Raw genomic sequence first — 20,084 nt, 5'->3', positions numbered from 1 at the left:
AGACCAAAGAGAGCAACTAAAAGATGTAGTTTAGGGCCTTTTCTGTGATTCAGGACAATAAACGAGGCATAATTTAGCTGTGTTTATAAAATAAAGGGGCAGATTTATTTGAGATCTGATGCAGCTGTAATCTTCGGTTTTGTGGATCGTAGCTGGCAATAAATAAAATTCAATTCAGGACACATAAAAGGGAAGGATTATGCTAGAACACTGTAGCAAGCCTTGTGCGAGATAGTTATCTCAATACTAATAAAATTATAAAACTCCCCTTGCTTTCCAGCAACTGTTCTTAGCCCTATGAGATGTTTGTTCATATTTACTTCGATTAGACTATTCGTAGAATTTTGTAATTAAATGTTTTCGCTTTTGGTAGACATTATCTCTCTTAGGATCACTCAGAACCTAGAAGTTATCAAAGTCATGATGATTACTGGATGAGTTGATTAAAGAACTATACCTAAAAATAACATATTAATTTATAGTCTAAGATGTATTTTTTTCACATTTTAGCATGTTCTACAATTGGAATATGTCTGGTATGATAGTGGGATGTTTTTTTCTCTTTATTAGACATATATAACATAACGAACTCATCTTAACATTGATGAATCTTAGATTTCAAGATATGTGATAGCTTACCAGCTTTGCTGTCTTCATGGTCAACTAGTCATTGGAAGACCCCTCTTTTTGTCACTCAATTTGAAACCTCAAGGGCTGTACCTTACAAAAAATTTCTTTAGCTTCATCAGTGGAAGTGAAGTGAGTTTTAGTGCAGAATGATATAAATGATAGTACTTCTTACATCAAAATCCTTACACTTTGAACAGACACTTTATCAAGTGGCTGAGCAAACACAGCAGCTTTTGAAGTATTTGAAGAGCCATTGAATTTAAGAGTCTCCATGCCTTAAGAACAGAGGGCACTGTTCTTTAATCTTATTAGTACAGGCCTCCTTCAGAACTTGGCTCTTCCTTGGTTCACATTTAAGGGCATAGATTATAAAATAACACTTAAAACATCTTATCTACTTCAACCTATTGATAGATATATCAAATACTTAGGAAGCTCTTGAATTTAAAATAAGAAATTATAATATTTTAAAATGCTATTCAAATTGATAGGGACCAATTTGATCTCCTTTTAAAAAAGATCTCTATTAAAAATTTCTGTCATTCTCTCCCGACTATTTTCAAACTGAGCCAGATAGATTTTTTGGTTCAGTATTTTGTATTAGCCAACAAAAAGATCAAATGAATTGAATAAATAAGAAACGGACTACAGTAAATGGAGTGAAGCTCAAATAGACTCCAAAATGATTGTTAAGAATACCAAGCTTTGAAATTTAATTGTATTAATAATTTAGATGGTAGCACTTTATCTGATTTTCCCATTTTTATTCTTCTCATGCCATCCTCATTCTGGCTTCTGTGTGCTTAGAATATCAACTTTAGATTTAAACAAGAAACTGCAGATAAAAGGTGTGGCCTGATTCTTGGCATAAAATAAATGTCCACATGCAGAGAAGAGGATAATCAGATGTATGTTAGATTTGTGTGTACATCCCTTATCTACTACTTAGATGGTTGTCTGTCTCTGGGTACAACTTTTCTCCACTTAAACTCCTGTTTCCCCAAACTAAACGTGGGTTTTCTTATTTTGAGAACTATACTTGTCCATCTAAAATCTTCACCTGTGCATCTGTTACCACTGTCAGAATTTGCCCCTATGTAACTACCACTGGGCTCTTGTTAGACTGCTGACTGGTCTTTCTGACTTAGTCTTTCCTCTGTCCCTCTCACTCGGCCTACAACCTCCAGGTAATTTTTCTTAATTTTCATACTTTTTTCCAAGAGTTTTCAACATTAGCATGCTTAACTAACAAAATGAGTCTTAACAGCCTAGCTTTCAAAACTCGAGAATTGTCAATACTGCCTTTTTTCTTTGACATCTCTCTCATTACGTATTGCTTTTGCTCTCTTTGTGGACATTCATATCCACGCCTGATCTCCCTAGAGAGGACGTTCAGGGAGGACCATATGCTAACATGACTACCAGTCAGTGCTTCCTGACCCATAGATTGGGTGCACAGCTTTCCATGATGTGTTTGCCATCTTCAGCCACTACTATCAAAAATCTGTATTGTTAATCTGTAATTTATTAATTTATACTTTATTTTAGTAGGTTTAAAAAGGATTCTAAAACTTTACCATTTATGGTTTTAACTTTTTAAGATTCGTACAAGTATTTGCTGAACTGGAATAAAGAATGAATGGTAAAGTTCTAGTAGTTCTTTTTATTCTGCAATGTTCATTTGTTATGTCTTCAGTTATTTATTTTTATTAGCCATATTTCTACATCAGATATATTGGTACGTACATATACACACATTATTGAGTGACTTTCGTATGTTCTTGTACCCAGTAGTCATCATTTGAATCTCCGTCCCTCTCTCCATCTCTGTCTCTCTCAACACACTAAGGTTCTGATTATCAGTTTCAGTTTGAGTTCGAGCAGGCTGACCTGGATTGACCAAGATCGAGTCAGCACTATTAGCAAAAGTTTCTGTGGCATTTCCATTTGCATCTCTGACCCAGACAGAGGTCTTCAAGTGATAAAAATAGTGGATCATTGCCCATTATTCACATGTACTGTTAATGTGACAATTTTTACTGTAATAAAATATACTAATGTTTCTCTGATTAAAGATTTTATATTAGGTAAAGGGGAAAATGTACTTAAACCTATCTGTAGCCCTTCTTAGCCTAGAAGAAGCTCAAGATTTCTAAGTACCAATGTGTATCTGTGAATTTTTGTATCAATTACCCATTTCTAAATATCTTGAGCATCATAAATTTGAACATAATAATGATAGATTTTTTCTATTTTGTTATAAATACAGTAATGCTAACATACCTAAGAACTCACAATGAAAAATGACAAAAGTTGATTTTTTAAAATATTTTTGACTCAAAGTTATTTAAACCCACAGATGTGGAGCCCATGGATATAGAAGGCTGACTGTGTGTATTTATTAATATATTTAGAGGACACATGGAAATAGCCTAGATATGTTATATTTGAAAGGTCACTTCATGCTGAACTTATTCTTTATGATGTTTCTAGTTAGAAAAGTCCCAAGAACTCAACTTTCTATTCACTATGGAAAACAATTTCTGGCAAGTGAAATGGCTTGCTTTAAGACAAAAGCAGGTTCTCTGCTCATAGGTACATTCCATCCCCAGCTGAATGATCACTTGATGCGGCGTGATAGAGAGATAGGAACCTAATGGATGTGTGGAATAGACAGCCTCTAAAGCCCCTTTCCAATACAAGAATCTCTGAAATATTAGAGAAAACATTAATACCTAGCACAAATCATGATTTAACACTATTCAGAAGACCTTTAAGTCGTTATCTCAGAAAGTATTTTACATTGTCTCATTCAACTGCTGAAATGTTGTGAATTCCTTAAAATCTGTACATTCAAAATTGTGCTAGACTCAGATGCGCCAGAATACGGAGGGCACAAGAGACTGGACCACAGCACCAATTTCTTCTCTGAGGCTTTCGAACATAATGGGCGTCCCCACTCTCTTTTGGTAAGTAAAGTTCCTCAGATATTTTCATCCTGTTTTAACCTAATCCTTTATTTTTATAGTGATGTTTTTGCTCAGAGAAACAACTTTTCAAATAAGCAACATGAAAAAGTAGGAGAGTGGTAGAGAAAGAGAATTATGCTCTAAAATTAATGTGTGGCATTAGACTAAATTGGGTTTTGGAAAATTAATAGCGAAGGATATTTAGGGGACAATCGGGGGAATGTGAATATTAATAGGATTAAAAGCTATTTCTCAAAAAGAGAGTAAGAGAGTTCTTTATTTTCCTTCTAATTATGAACTTTTCTATTCTTCACACAATCCGCATTTCTTCTCTGTAATGTTTCACAATAAGCAGATTTCTACATTATTGACCATCAGGTGAAGTTTAATTTAAGACACCTAATACAATAAACGAAAATATGTCTTTTCTCTTTCATGTAGTAAATTGAAGATTGAATTCATTCTAGTTGTAAAATTCTCTGGTTTTCTCATATTACTGAGGAAAGCATTCTATTATCATACATAACTAATTTTTACATTATAGTGTTGACACTGATCATAGGATGTTGCTTTAGACTAATAGATTTAAATCTCTTAAAAATCTTTTCAGAGATGTAGAGTGGAATGACTCTGTAGATGCAGAGGAAATCTTCCTTTACTTTATGGCCATGAAATAGGTTGAAGGCCACAGCTACACTGTATTATCTTTTCTCTTTCCTTTTCCTGATTGGTTCCTCTCACTCTCTATCTCTCTGTCTCAGACCTGCATTTCATTTTATTTATCTTATCTTATTTTTATTCTTACTCTGGGAGGTATTGAGACTATGTTTCACATTCCTGACACCAAGAGATATTTCACAAATGCATGGTTTTTCCACACTTGCTAAAGCTCTAATTTCAATAAATTATCTCACTTTTCAGAAGTGTATGTCTAAGTCAGACATGAGAATGTGCATGGTATCCCTGGAGCCACCATTTTTCTACTGTGTTCTCACTTCTGGAGTGATGCCAGCACTTAACTTTGTAAGCCGGCATATTATGTAAAGAACTGATATGCCAACACAATGACATAAAGTAAATGAAAAGACCTAGGATTACGAAAATTGAGTTGTTGGATTGTAGTCTGTGAGGAAAGTGCAAAGGCCGCAAGAGACTTAGATGTTGCTCTCAATGTGGGTCTCTATACACGTGGGTGTGTGTTAGTGATGAGATGATACAGCTCTATACACACTCCCACACATGCTCAGAGATGGATATATATTTATTTCTAGGGAAAGGTATCAAAGGTGCTATAAAAGTCTTTCCTCGGGGAATTATTGCCATGGTCTGTCAGAATATTCAATTTTGACATGTAAAATAAGATTGTTAAAAATAGTTTCCAAAGTGAATAAGAAAACTGTATTAAAGTTCTGAAATAACTAAAGGATTTAGACACCCCATGGGTTAGAACAGATGATTCAGCTCACAAAGAGGAATCATGGAGAAGCAGCACCTAATTATAAGAAAACTGGGCTTTAACCCATCAAAGTAGACTAAGAGGGTTTGGAAAGATTTAGACAGCAAAATAATACAAGTTGATAATCAGTCAACTTTCCTAAATGTTCGTGGATCCCTACAGGGTTCTGTTATGGAGAGAGGACTGTTGGTATGAAAAGATCACAAGATGTTGTGGCTGAAGATCTGAGATCAAGCCCCCAGTTTGCTGTTTACTAGCAATGAAAACTTGAGTCACTGAACTTGGTTGTACCTCAGTTTCCCTCATGTGTAAAATGAGGGTTAATAACAGTATCTACCCCATAGCAAGAGATTCTTAGGAAGCGTAAACTCATTAATCCATATTGCCAGCTTTGTGGAAACTACAAATTGTTATTGTGTGCATATTTGAAAGTTATTATTGTCATGGCAAATCAATATTTGGTATTTTAAACATGTCAGGATGCTAAGTGCTTTGAGAAGACACAAGAATACCTTCTCCCAACTTTGGGGAAACTATAACCTTAGATGAGGCCTCACCATCTTTGGGAGTGGGCAGAAAAGATCTTGTCCTCCTTTCAGGTTTGCGAGAGCGAAGGTATTCTGTCATAATTAGAACAAGTCAACTATCCAGTGCAGCAGCAGTCTGGAGATTACTTTTCAAGCACTAATTAAATTGATCTTGCAAATATGGAACATGCAATTCTAAATTAACAGATAGAATGAAGACTATCTCATGAGTCTCAGTAATACACAGAGGAATACGGCCCGGCAAGGACATGAGACACAGAAAAGGGCTTAACCACATCCTGTGAAAGAATTCCCATCCAGTCTGGTCAGTAAAATGAGTATTAGCCCTGTCTTCCCTGGAGCCACGTCTTGTTTCTGATGACCACAGGGGCTTCAGGAATTACTCATTTAAATAAGTCCTTAGGTTGCAGTTGCAATGAACACGAGCCAGTGAAATACAGAAAATCCAAGCAAACGTGTTTCCTTTGTGCCAGTTATTCTGCAAATAGCCAGAGAAAAAGTCCCTATTAATAAATGTACCTTTACAAGAACGCCTCACTGTAATTGTAACTCTTCATTAAACTGATTCCCCTGTGCTGGGGTCCAGTCAAGTTGCTTACACATAACCGTCCTGCAGTGGTTCTCACCCCACTTCCAGCCAGATGACTCTTACCTCCCATACTCCTGGATTAAACGAGGGGTTGGGGAGGAAGGACAATGTAAGTTTTCCCTCTTCCATGAAATTTCTGCCCAGCATAACCAGTGCACAGCATTTGCTGAAGCCTAATTTGCAAGCTCAATAATCCAAAGGATCTGCTGAATAAGTGTCAAATCTGTTTTCAAAGATAGCAACAAACGGAGCTCAAAGGAATCTTAAAATAGCCAGACATGCTGCATCAGCAGGCACCTCTCCAGCACTGTCTCGGGGCGCTTGGTCCATGGCAAGTGTGAAGGCAGGGGTAGCTGTTCTTGTACTACTGTTGAAACATATTTGCTAAGGTCAGAGTGTCTCACAAATGCTGAAAAGCAATTGGGTAGAACTGCCCAGGTCTGCTTTACTAGTGCTGATTGGAAGTTCCATTTTAGCAGAATTGTTTCTCTATATTTTTGTTCCTGATATAGGAATTTCTCTGTTAGCTTATGTGTTCATCAGTACACTAGAGACAGGGGCTTCTTTTGTTTTCTCTGGTTCATAAATTTAAATTCTATGACACAAATGGGAGGCTATGCAACTACAGCAGTGCCTACTCCACCCTTCAAAGCAATTTTGGAACTCTTTTTCTTAAACGTTCATCAGAACTCTTGTTGCACAGCAAGAGACACGACGAGAATAGCGAACACCACCGGCAAGACACTGCCGCACGTCGACGCAGTTGTGAGACACGGACATACCAGGGTTATAAAACCTTACCAGGCTGTTTGCACATGAACATAAGCATATGGTGGCAAGTTCACAAACACAGCCGTCACAACAGCTCTAATGGCCGGCCCAGAAAAACAGTTCCAAAGTTGCTTTGAAGGGTGGACTAGGTGCTGGAGTTGGAGCATGGCTGCACCAGGAGAGTAAGGTGACAATAGTGACACTCAGCAGTGAGGTATCTAACACTTTTTATAGGATGACTTTGCAAACCGAATAGTCAGACTCTGTATGTTCTTAATGTGATCCTAGTTATGAAATATTGAAGACTTAAAGCCTAATAAATGGGGATAGCAGATATACTTGTCAGGATGTATGTTATCTGTAACATGCATAATAAATGGTTTCTATGTCCATATACTTAAATATAAATTCTTTATATTTAGATAGACTTAAATATTTGTTTAAATCTACATAAATGATGTTAATGTTTCTTTTCTTTTGCTGGATGAGTCAAAACTATTTTTTGAATTAAAATGACAATTAAGAGCCAATACTTAGCATTAAATTTTAGGGACCCCAAATTGTTCATGTCTGTAATCGTCTCATCGTAAGGGTTAGCTCTGATTATCTTAAGTCCTTGAGTATAATTGGTAGTCATTTCCTAACTACTAAGAAAATTGATTTACATGCTCATAACCCTAATAAAAAAGAAAACTGAAATTCCATAAATAGACATAGTTAAGAAAATCATTTGCTCAAAGAAATTCTTTTATGTTGCCTATACTGCAAGGGCTCTGAAGCAACATAAACACATTCTGGTAATTAATACTGCAGCAAAAAAAAAATGTAATTACACAATATTCCTGTTAATGATATTTTACAATTATCAACTGAAGGGTTTTGAGCTGATAGTATTAAGAGGTCTCTAAGTGTGACTGGAATTGTATCATAAAGCGTCTCACATAAAAAGACCAGCATCATTTAATGGGAGTTCTTGGAGCAATTTTTAAACATTAAATACAAAAACAGGAAACTCAACACATATATTGCATATCTTGAACTTCTTATGACTTTTTTTGCTAACTCACAAATTTAGGTTAGATAAAAATACCAAAAGATCAAAGAGAATAAGACTTTCCAAATTATCAGTATATAGTTATTATTTATATTCCATTAGTGAAATCATGATGAGGATATGAATCAAAAAGAGGAGCTACCACAATTGCATAGGATGCAAATATGGTACTGACTTAACTCGTCCCAGTAGATCACTAAGAGGGCCTGACTAATGAGTTTTACTGCAACTCTCTCAGGAGACTTGGACTTACTGGTGTTTTTTTTTTTGTTTTTGTTTTGTTTTTTCCAGCATTATAAGATGATATCCTATCAGAGAAACATTTTAATGTGGAGGGAACTGAAATTCTTTTATCCAGTTCTTAAAGCTACTGAGAAATTTAGATTAGTCTTTTCTTTAAGATTGCTTGTGGCAGAACAATTCAGAACCATTCTAATGATAACCTACTGTCCCACTGATTAGTTACTGTGATACTTGATATGTACATAGCCTAGACCCTTTAATAAATGCAGGGGCAACTCCTTTAGAAGCAGAGATTACTAGCATGATTCATGCCTAATTGGATAAGACAGGGGGAGGGAATGGATCGAGTCTCATTGGTGGTTTCTTTCATTTTTCCTCCTTTGGTTTGGTCTGTGTTTCTTTTTTCTGTAGCTTCATTATGCAAACACATCATCCTTGCAACTGGAGTTGCCTGGATCCTTGGTACTGCTCCTACATGATCACAGATACCCCCAGCTTCCTTTTGAGAAACCAATACCATAACATTTTACCTATCACAGTCAAAGAGAAAACATAGCATAGAAGGGACTGCGTTAGCAGTTCATTCTGTTGTAAGACATTAAATACAATGTGTAAATTATAGAGAAACGCATTTTGGTGTTGAAATACATGCTAACCATAGCTAATGTTGGCAAGAGTGTAAAGTTTATCTTTTTGGAAATACTGGATTGCAAGGCAGACCAGGAGGCATTGAGCTACACAGTAACTGTTAGCAGTTGTAACATTTTTCTTAGATGATTATCATTTCCTAAATCACTGTTACTTTTATTTTATTTTTATTTATTTATTTATTTATTTATTTGCAGTTTTTGGCCGGGGCTGGGTTTGAACCCACTACCTCCAACATATGGGGCTGGTGCCCTACTGCTTTGAGCCACCGGCGCTGCCCCACTGTTACTTTTAATCAAAGATTAGAAAAACTGTTCTCTAGCCATTACATCCAGAATATAAGTTTCTGCAAATGCTACCATTTTAAAACTGCAACGTTTAATCTTTGGTGCTGAAAGCTGATCACCTTTATTGGTGTGTCTAATTTTGTTCTGAAAGTAGTGAGAGTTCTTTATTGCTTAAACCTTAAGGGAAAACATGGTGTTCACTTGCAAAATTGAGATGTGTGGGACACAGGAGTCTCATCCAATGAAAAGTAACTATTTTATTCTTTTTTTTCCCCTAGAACTATGTTTTCTTTGTATCTTTTATTCGGTTCTAAACTGTGAAAGCCTTTTTCGTTTTTAACCAAACGTTAAGCTTTCACTTAGAGAAAAAGTAACTGAAAATAGTAAAACATTAGCAAAGTAAAAAAATAAAGAGAGATTGTCACTACGACAGAAATATCTATACCACACTTTTGACTGTTTGCTTTGTTAATAGTTAAATATGTCATGTACAAGATAGTACCTAAATAAGCATCAAGCTGTTTAAATCCCATCTCAATTTTTATAAAACTTTCAGCTATACTTATATTAAGAGGATGTCTTGATAAATACACACATATTGACTTAGTAGTATTTCTTTGTCATTGTTTATTCTTTTATTCCGTCATCACTGACACCTGCTTTTTCCCAGCTGCACCTAAGAAAGTTAGAAATAAAAAGTTGTAATATCTGACCTCATGAATCTTAGAGTCTAGTGGCAAGGACAGATAGTAAACTTGAGAAAGTATCACAAGTGTTCAGAAAGAAACAAAAAAAAAGGCTGCTAAGATTGAAAACAAAGCCGACAACCCGTCATGTCTGGGGTGGTCAAAGAAAGCCTCACTGTGGAGCCAGGTGCTTCTCATGATCCAGGAGATAAGGACCAGCAAGGTATTCAGAGGAGAAGGCAGAACTTAGGCAGAGATCCCTAAGAAGGGAAGAGTCTGAAGTGTGGAGGAACTACAGGTCTCTAAGGCTGGAGCCGAGTGTGGAGAAGCAGGTGCCTGTGCTGAGCAGAGATGGCAGACACCGGCAGACACCAGCAGGCAGGAGCGGAGCCGGGCGCGCCGGGCAGGGAAAGCAGGTTTCTAAGCGCAATGGCAAACTTTATCATCATTTAAAATTGAGGAGGAGCCTAAAATAAACTTAGACTCCCTTATATTATGTTTCAGTTTTAGCTTCTAAGACTACAGGAAAACAAAAAGGAATTACAAATAAAAGCGTCTTGAGACACAGCGAGGTAGGACTTCATCTCAGCAGCACTGTGAACCTCAGGGGTCTCTGTTCTCCACTGGGAGGGCCTGGGCCGATTTGTAAAGGGTTTGCAGCCCTCTGGAGGGGACTGCTTTACAAGAGGCTTACGCTGCGGGAACTGCGGGATTGAGGTTGTCAGAGCCCACAGAATTATAGAGATGAGCGTCACTTTAGGCAAGTGTGACACCATGCCTAGGCCTTTTGCAAGAGGACAGCACTTTTGAGGTTTCTTTCCATGGCACTGACATGACTGTGTTGACCCAGGTGTACATTCCGAGCCGAGTGGCCCTCGTCCTTCAGAATGCCGATCTGCCCAACTGAAGACACCCGATTTCAGCTCCACTAGAAGCAGCTGGCTGTTTCGTTTGCTGGTTCTCATTGTCACGCGCTATAATGTGTAAGCTTTCAAAATACAGTTGTCTGGCCCAAACGTCAAATGTCTGAAATTCAATATTGGTATATGCATATATATTGAACTTTTCTTTAAGAACTAGATGGAGGAGTATGTTTAAAATTTTAGGAATCCTTGACCATATTTTCAAGTCGTCTTAGCAGCTAGGATTATCAAATAAAGTGTTATATACAGAATCTTAAAAACATTTTAATGTCCAGGCCAATGGCGTCATCCTTTTAAGTTCAAATCTGAATCATTTGTCACCTATGATTATTTCTGTTGAATGTATACAGTATTTTTTTAGATGGATATTTGGTGGCCTTATTTGTTCTACTATCTCTTGGTCTAAATTATGAGGAACCAAGATTGTATCATTTGTTTCCAAATTGTGTTTAAAAATACTGTAATTACAATGTAGTAAAAATATAAACATAAGAATTATATCAAAGATAATATAAAAGCCATTACCTGTGAACTTATTATCTGTGCCTCATTTTGCATAAGTTTTCTTATTTCCTAAACGCTCGTTCACTTAGCATTTTGGTAGATGCGGATATCTCAGTCTTTCTGAAGGTCTGAAATGGGAATTGTAACATTTCAGACACGTCTTTCATTTCAATCAATAAAACAAAAAATTGCAAAGTTGCCTCTGCTAATGTTTATTTGCTGTACTATTAGAGAGATTGATTTGGAATGGATATTAACTTGCCTTATCTGCACTCGGATACTTTCCCCACGTTTATTCATGTGTGCCTGCTGGACTGGGAAGCATCAAGATAAACAATTTTTTCTTCCTTGAGATACCATTTGTAACTTGAAATTATACTCACTGATTCAGATAAGCTACTCTTCAGCCGTAAACCTGAGCACTTTTAGAAGCGGAATTAACTATCTCAACTCAGTGGGATACTCCTTCATAAAATTGCCCCTCAGTAAAGTAAATAGTCGTCTATAGGTCTAAATCATTGATATACAATTCACTCATAACTAAAAAATTATGATGCACTTAAGGGACATAAAGTATCTGTCACTTTTTCAAAATGTCTAATTTTTTCCCTTTACATTAATACTGACTGCTTGATTTTCATTTTTGGCCTGATTATTCATGATTAATTAAGAGTACTTGGAAATTTTTTGCTAAAAATTCAGTCGTGAAATAGATAAGCAACAGACTTATTTTTATGGTTAAAAGCGTACTGCATATTAACCATCATTCTTAAACTTTTTTTTGAGTCAAGCCTTGAATATCTAGGTCTGAAAATGTATTGTCTATTTTGCCTTTGAAGTAGAAGGGCAGTTTGTTTGATTTCCTGAAAGAATCAGCAATGCCCCAGTAGATGGTGACGCACGCTGGGAAGCATTACTGAAGGTCGTCTGCGCTGGTTTTCACGTTACCCAGACGTTATGTTAATAGCGTTTGTGTGCAGTGCCTGTTACTGATGTCAACATGTCGTCCAGTCACGACGTATCATGTTTTAGTTTATAATTTCTCAACTTTGAATTCGTTACTTATGAAAAGATATGCTATTTCTCTATCTGTGATATTTTAAAAAGTATGAGAAATTACTTAGGACCTAGAACCCGGTTACTTTTCCTTTTGAGCTCTTTGGCAAAATTAAAAAGACCAGGAACCAAGATGATGTCTTTGCTTTTTTCCAAAGTGTGTTTAAAAACACTGTAGTAAAAATGTAGTAAAAATATACACTTCAGAGTTAAAAACAACATAAAAGCCATTACCTATGAACCTATCAGTGAATAATTACTATATGCTATATTTTTGATTATATTGATCGACTATGCTATTATGTTCTATAGATTTTAAACTCTAAAGTTAAAACCCAACAATGTAATGTAAGTTAATTACCCTTGTCCAGTACCCACTTCCTCTACCTGGAGGAGTCACAAATGCATGGTTGCCAGACAGGAATTATAAATGTACATGCAAACAAATAAAATATTAATAGTCCAAACTAGAATGTAGGGTTTTTTTTTTTCTATCACAGGCTAGACAACCTTTAAAGAACATTCTAATGTGCAGTATCTTTCACTGTAGGACTTTTCATTTTTATATCAGTGATGTTCCCATCAATACAGCCTATAGGAAGTTCTTTATTGACTAAACCTTTTCAGTAATCACAGCAGAGAGATGCCACATCTTACTCTTCATGCTGTGTTATTTTCTCTGACATATTTATTACCTAGGTCAGAAATGAGAGTGACCAATCTTTATTGACTTTTTGAAACAAATATTTTTGCTGTTTTAATTTTTATGTTCTGGAAAACATAGATGACTACAGATTTCTTTGTAGCATTTTCTAATATTAGCACGTGAGGACTGGGAATAGCTCTGTTACCTAAAGTAAGATTTATCCCTAATTCTGGTGATAGTTAAAATTTTTTAGTTTGTATTAGCCTACTCTGATCAAACATCATAGTTTATAATAGCCAGAAATCAAATTATAAACATTTTTCTTGCAATGTCGCTCATTTGATATCACTTGAACTCTGAGGGTCAAGTCTTCTCATATTTTCTTTCCTATAAATCTGATGTTTCTCACTTTGCCCTGTGCTTAGCTGATGTGTTCATCTCTAACTTAAAATGAGGGTCTTAGCCACCGTCTTCCTCAGGTTCAAAAAGTAACCAGTGACAATCAATTGACTTTTCTCATGACAGCACTAAAAGAATGCAAGTATTTTTTCCCCCATCTCAAGCACTCCTCGTAGCAATATCAATTCAACGTTTTGTCACCCATCAGGGTTATAGCCGTTGCTATGTGGGATCATAGAGGACGTTGTCTGACTAAGAAGCCTATTCTTCAAATAATACTGGAGAGAGTGCAGACAGATCTGGAGGGACGTGATGAAGGGTAATGTGTTTTCCACTCCTGTTCAGCTTTCAGCTTCAGGTCAAATAGCTTTTCAGTGTCTTTGGTCCCACAGCCATTGAATCCAGTGATGAAAGCAACATGAAATAGCTTCTCTGTTGCTCTTCCTGCTTCGAATAAGCTAGAGCAGACATACCTTACACAAACCAAAAAAGTGAAGCTGCTTTCTGGCTGGCCTCACGCTCCTCAGATTTTCTTTTGCGGTATTGAGCTGTGCCCTGAACTTGGGTTTTTTAGAGTAGTGGGTTTTACTTATCTATTTCTTATAAGAGGACAAGCACACAGCTTTGCTTGGAAGAATATTCTGATGAAAGAAAATAGTATAGCAATGTCATGTCCTTTACACAGTAGAGTTCATTTATCATTCAAAATGTGTTAGCATAGAAATGTAGATAAATTTTCTCACTAAAGCTGGCCTTTGGGGGGAAAAGAAACCAAATGAACTCTCTACTAATTTTTCTGGTCTATTATCTTATTAATGGTGATTTGTAGAGAACTGCAGAGAAACATTTATACTTTAGGGCAGAATTTCTTAATTGGTAGTGTGAGAAATTATGATACGGTAGCTGTAAGTGTTGTTGTCTCTATACTTTAAAATGTTACATCTGGATTTTCACATTGGCAAAAACTACAGAGAAAACAATGTTTATGTATATAAAAATGTATTTTGTCATCCACGGGCTACAAGGCATGTCATTCAGAAGTTTACTTATGATTCACACAACTTTCTTATCATTTCTGCTGACCTAGAGAAAGATGTTTGGCCCTCGATGTGCTGCTTCTGTGTGACCCAGAGGGTTGCCCTACATTTTGAAAGAATAGTATGATATAGTAGTGGTCTGAAAACCTGGGTTGAAGTTTCAGCTTTTTATTCTCAGTGACTCATTATAGAAAGGAAAGGTGACTGGCAGTTCTTATCCAGAGTTACAAGACAATTAAAGTGAAAGTGGGGGAGACAGAAGCATTATCACTGTTTTAAGGAAGGCTATTGTTTGATCTATAGCCACATGGATGCTGAATCAGTGAATGGAGATGGAGACATCTTCCACGTTTGTTGTCAGGGACGCCCCTGGCTGTCCCTCAGGGCTTTGCATAAGTTACCCGCACTTTCAGGCAGGGACGTGTGAGCCCCTTTCCAGAGAAGGGGTTTTGCATTTCCACAACCACTGCCAAAGGAGCAAAACTCCTATCCTCTCCTGCTGCTTTCATCTGCGCAGACTAGCTTTTTCTCTGAGCACACGAGGAGGTCCCAGTGAATTCTTTTCCCCAGGTGTCAATGTGGTGACCCTTTAGTGTTGTAGCTACTCTCAGACTTTACACAACCCAGCCTTGTGAGGGACAGTGAACAAACTCTTTGAGGTACCCACGAAGGCAGTGCCACTGCCTTACTAGATACCCTAAGAGCCACAGATGCCCCAAACTGAGCACAGCGACCAGATGTTGCATGCCCCTATTCTTTCTTCCCTCTGCTCGCGGCCTAGGAGACACTGCTGGCAGGAAATAAATGACAGAGGAAACATACGCATTGCAAGAGAACTCATGCTTAGCCGGAGTTGGGGTCATCATTTTTGGGGATTAAAAGTCTATTATCAGAGATAGATATTTTCATTAAATACATGTTTTCACAATTGTATGTTAATTTCTTGAAGATGGGGAGGAATATACAACTATTGATCTGAAATTTCCACAGTTGTCTACTGTTGACAGTAAAGCAATATGAAGCAGAAAACCAACAAAAAGCATTCACACCCTATTACTTTGCCGCACAAGGGTATAAATTAAATGAGGTTGAGTGTTCAAATTGTTTGGGCATATGTGCCTAAGGTAATACAGGAAAGCGAAATCTGAAAAAGTGTGAATAAACTTCTCCAATCGACATGAATTTGTGAATACAAATCTACATGTATAATTTGTAAGTCCACTGAAAAAACACAAAGTTCACTGATTCCAGCGTTTGTTTTAAACTAATGAATCATTTGATCTCGGTGTGAGATACTCCTATTTCATTTTGGGTATCTTGGGGGGTGCATTACACACATCAAATCTAAACCAGTGATTCTGTTAGAGTTTAAAGAAGTTTCCAGATCTGGGCAGTGAAATACAGTATATGTATTTCACATCCTTTAGAGAATTTCTCACCTCAAACTATTTAGCGATGAGTCTTTTGTTTTTGCTCTGGGAAGAAGGAAGAAGGAAATGAAATAATTTTATTACGTCTTTATTTATGTCCACTGGGGATCCTTTTTACTGAGTCTGTAGTGTCACTTTCCGTTCACTCCAGTAACATAAATGGTCAAAACCCCTACATATAATTTCATTACACGCATGCCCCTAGCCACATTGTCAATTATTTATTAAAACTGATTATATGATATGAAGCCCCATATATACTCCTAGAATTGCTCTCTAACCCCTCTGCGTGTCTTTTTATACTAATAATTGGGACGTTTCTATATAGAAAAAGATGTAGAATATGTAATTCTTTATTAAACAGATTTTTAAATACATACCATATTACTACATTCTGAGTGCTTTGTTACTATGCCTTATGCTGAGCACTTTGTACACGGTCTTAACCTCTGCAAAATGATTATTGTTAACCCCTTAAGAGCAGCTGTACTCATCCTAACTTCGCCATCTTTTGTCATTTGCATAATGGATGATCAGAGATCTCTAGATTGGGGTCACACCGGGCTCTCTCCTTTGAGTTGTTTGTCTCTAATTGAACATGCATGTCTTCAGCTGGGGGAGAGGGGCAATCGAAGCCAACTGGACAATGCAGTGCCCCACTTTGTTGTGAGATGTGAGGCCTGAGCCTGGAGGACTGCTCCCTGTCACCCCTTGGAACTGAGCTGAGAGCCCATGCCGGGGGCACCATCTACCTGCATTTCTTTACCATGTCCAGTCTTGCTCTCCCTTTCTCTCTTTTTGCCTTGTTGGATGTCTTGCCTCTCGGTGACAATATCCTATTGTCTGACTCTTCAGCACGTCACTCATTTTCTTGCTCTCTCAGCCATGGCAGGAGCTAGGAATGATTGTTTATATCTCTAATTCACCCTTACCAGATTTTTAAAATTTTTGAGGATTCTATCCCTATCTTGTCTTTATTCCTTTACTTAAATTTCCCATGCTCCTCACTTAGAAAGACAAATAGTGCTGCATGATCACACCTGCACGTGGAGACTGAAAGGTTGAACGTAGGGAAGAGGAGAGTGCAATGATGGTTTCTGGGAACCGGGGGGAAGGAGGTTTTAGTTGACATGTCAGTTAGCTGGGAGGAGTAATACCGGACAACTATTGTAGAGCATGGTGACTGTGGTTACTAACAATGTATTGCATACTAAAAATTGCTAAGAGAGTAATTAGATCTTAAATCCTCTCACCACCAAAAAAAGAAGTATGTTTGTAAAGTTTGTCATTTCACTTGATTTAATCATTTCACAATGGGTACATATCAAACACCGTGTTATACATTATAAATATGTATGCGACTTTCACTTATTTGTCAATTATACCTCAATGCAGCTTCCTTTTACTGAAGAGAACTATTAAGGTAGTAAATTGAACTAGCATTATAATTTTTCGATCTACAGCATCAAAATTGGGACTTATTTTTTGATTTATCAGTCCCAGGCTTGAGATAAAAGATTATTTTATCCAAGTTTAGGCATTCTAGTTTTCTGATCAAGCCTTGAGCTAAGAATTGGAAATCTCAGTGTAGGCATCTTCCCCTGCAGTCCTGTGCTCATCGCTTCCTTGTCATTCTTTTCCAAAAATCACTTGCCCTCTCCACATTTGCTTTCATTAGGATCTCTATTCCAGGCAACCACAGGTGACAATTTAAGCAACTGTTTTGCCACTGTGTTTCATGGACTGCCATCTCATTTTCCACTGGTAATGAAATCACTACTGCTTTCAGATCTCTCTAGGTGAAATAATACAAAGTCTTATTTTTTGATGCTTCTTGACATAGAAAGTGTTTCTGGTGCCAAATAATCTATCAGTCAGGAAATATCACTAGAGGTATTACAAATACAAAGTGATTTATTATAAGGGCAGAGAGACAGATGATGGAAGAGCTGGCACAGCAATGGTCAGGAAGTTACTTCTGACTTTCACAATTCCCAGAAATTCTAGAACTACAGAAAAACCACTGCTAATAATTTTAGCTCTCTGCAACATCAAAGTCAGGGGGTTCTCAGGAGAAGGCCGTAAAGCCTCTGGAAAACCTCCCCTCTGCCATATGCTGATGGCCTTTCTCTAAGAAGAATCAGGAAGGTGCTGAGAAAGAACACCCGGTAGATGGCACTGGACATGTCTGGAGACTGTTGAACCTGAGCTGACGGTACACCCAGTCTTCACTCTGCAGAGTATTGAGGAGTCATCAAAGCAACTGCAAACCACAATCTCACGAAATCATCTTAAATATCAAAAATACAAATTATAATTGTTTTCCAAGATTTAAAAACTTTGTTTTCAGAGCACTAAAAAATGTCAGTTAAAATCCTATAAGAATATGAAGAAGAAAAGGGCTATACTAACACTAAGTACACAGCAATTTAAAAATGTTAGAAACACTGACAATTAACCTCTTTTATTTCTTCGTAGAAAATATATCAAGAATAGTTTGAATGGTGCTTACCTTCATATCATATAGCTTTCTACCTGGAGAGAACATCTTTTCTGTGTCTTGATATGTTGCCATGTTCCTTTCTAAGTCTGGATCAGCTTCCAACGTTTTCTACATGTATTACAGACTTTGAACTTTCAGTGCTATGAAGTATCTCTGAGAATTCCTTTAATGTGAAGTTTTTTGCCAAGATTACTTTCTATGGAACATCTTCATCTTTTTTTGTCGCAACCAACCTTGTCTTCAGCAAACTAGGAATATCTAGCTCCATATCTAAAGTCTCTTAAATGTTGGCTATATCCACAACCCACGGTAGCTGTTTCTTCTATAACATCAGTTAAGTTTAATTTGATTCCATTCTTACTTATCATTTTTCTCTACTGCACATTCACCTTTGTTGGCCATTTCTCTCTTCCAATGATCTATTTTTGTAAATTGGCACATGGGTTTATCATGAGAAATGAGGAGTCAACACAACTACATTTCCCGCACTCTGTGCATGAACTGAATAGCATACACATGGGGACCAACATATTTTGACAGAAGCATTGTTATTATCATGATATTCATATCTGTTATTTACATAATGACTTATGGACTCAAGAGCTAGCAACAAGGTTATTTCTACATGCACTTGCTCAATTACAACAAAGGGTGCTAAAAAATGTACACATATTTTAAGAAAGGAAAAAACTATTAAAATTTTAATACTCAAGTCACATTTGGCTTCTGCAATTACAAGAGGTGCTCAATGTGACTTGTATTTATCTTTTATTGTTGGTATGTATTAAGTATTACAATTTTAATACATTTTTCTCCTTTCTTAAAATATGTATACAAATATTGGCACCCTCTGTCTATCATGGTAACTGAAAATTGAAGTGCATTGTTTGAGACTGGTATTATTTAACTAAAACATAGGGACCGGATCCTTGCAAATTGGAGCTGTGCAAAGCAAGGACTATCTGGATTAACCAGTAGAGTTCTATTCTGGTGTGAGGTATAATAACTGAGAGGAAAATGAAAATCAGTGATACTTTTAACATTTATAGATGATAAATAGCTATGCCAATAATTGAAACAAAAACAAGTAGTGGAAACTGATTTCCACAATGAGGAAACTGATGTGAACCATTGGAATTTTAGGTGCATGAGGCAAATTCATGGGGAAATATTCAGCAGGCTGTTAAACTTTCATCTATCTCTCAGAAGACCTAGGCACCAGGGATATAAATCTGGATACTATCCACAGAGATGTTAAATGAAAATAGGAGATAAATGGCTGCCCTCAGACCCTTCCAAGAACTCCCAAGTATTTGGTGTGGGGACGGTAAACCAAGACACTGGTAGATGGTAGCATTTGAAGAGACATTAAAAAAATCTAGAAAATCCAACGCTATATAACAAAGGGCAGTGAATTTTTAGAACAATCGTAGCAGCAACAATAACAAAAGGTAGGCGGTGATAAGAAATGTTGCTGAGAAGGAGGGCAAGTCCTAAATAAAAAGCCATCAGGTCTCCTATCTAGAATGTCAGTGGTGAGTCTGTAAGAGAGAACTGGCAACAAGATATAGGGAACTAGCAGGAGAAGGAGGCTGGAAACATTTGCTAAGTGAGTGGTCAGTGGAGAGTTGATGACTAGCAACAGGGCTGTATTTCCAAAGTTTAATAGAGAAAGAAAGGAGGGCTTTATAACAGAACTTAAGGA

The 20,084-nt window shown here is 36.9% G+C and overlaps 1 protein-coding gene across 1 annotated transcript in view; it reads left to right on the top strand.

Annotated features, from left to right (window-relative positions):
- Positions 1–11,508, top strand: part of GBE1 (1,4-alpha-glucan branching enzyme 1) — a 254,749-nt gene extending 243,241 nt beyond the window's left edge. The window contains exons 15-16 of the mRNA XM_003783924.3: positions 3,482–3,599; positions 10,732–11,508. Of these exons, the coding sequence (XP_003783972.1) occupies positions 3,482–3,599; positions 10,732–10,788 (175 nt within the window). The 3' untranslated portion in view covers positions 10,789–11,508. The remainder of the gene's footprint in view (positions 1–3,481; positions 3,600–10,731) is intronic.
- Positions 11,509–20,084: the final 8,576 nt, after the last annotated feature.

This window comes from Otolemur garnettii, unplaced genomic scaffold (genome assembly GCF_000181295.1).
Source record: "Otolemur garnettii isolate 467f Iridium unplaced genomic scaffold, OtoGar3 scaffold00009, whole genome shotgun sequence".
NCBI lineage: Eukaryota > Metazoa > Chordata > Mammalia > Primates > Galagidae > Otolemur > Otolemur garnettii.
The sequence above is the reverse complement of the archived record's forward strand: the minus strand, read 5'-3'. Positions and strand labels throughout refer to the sequence as shown.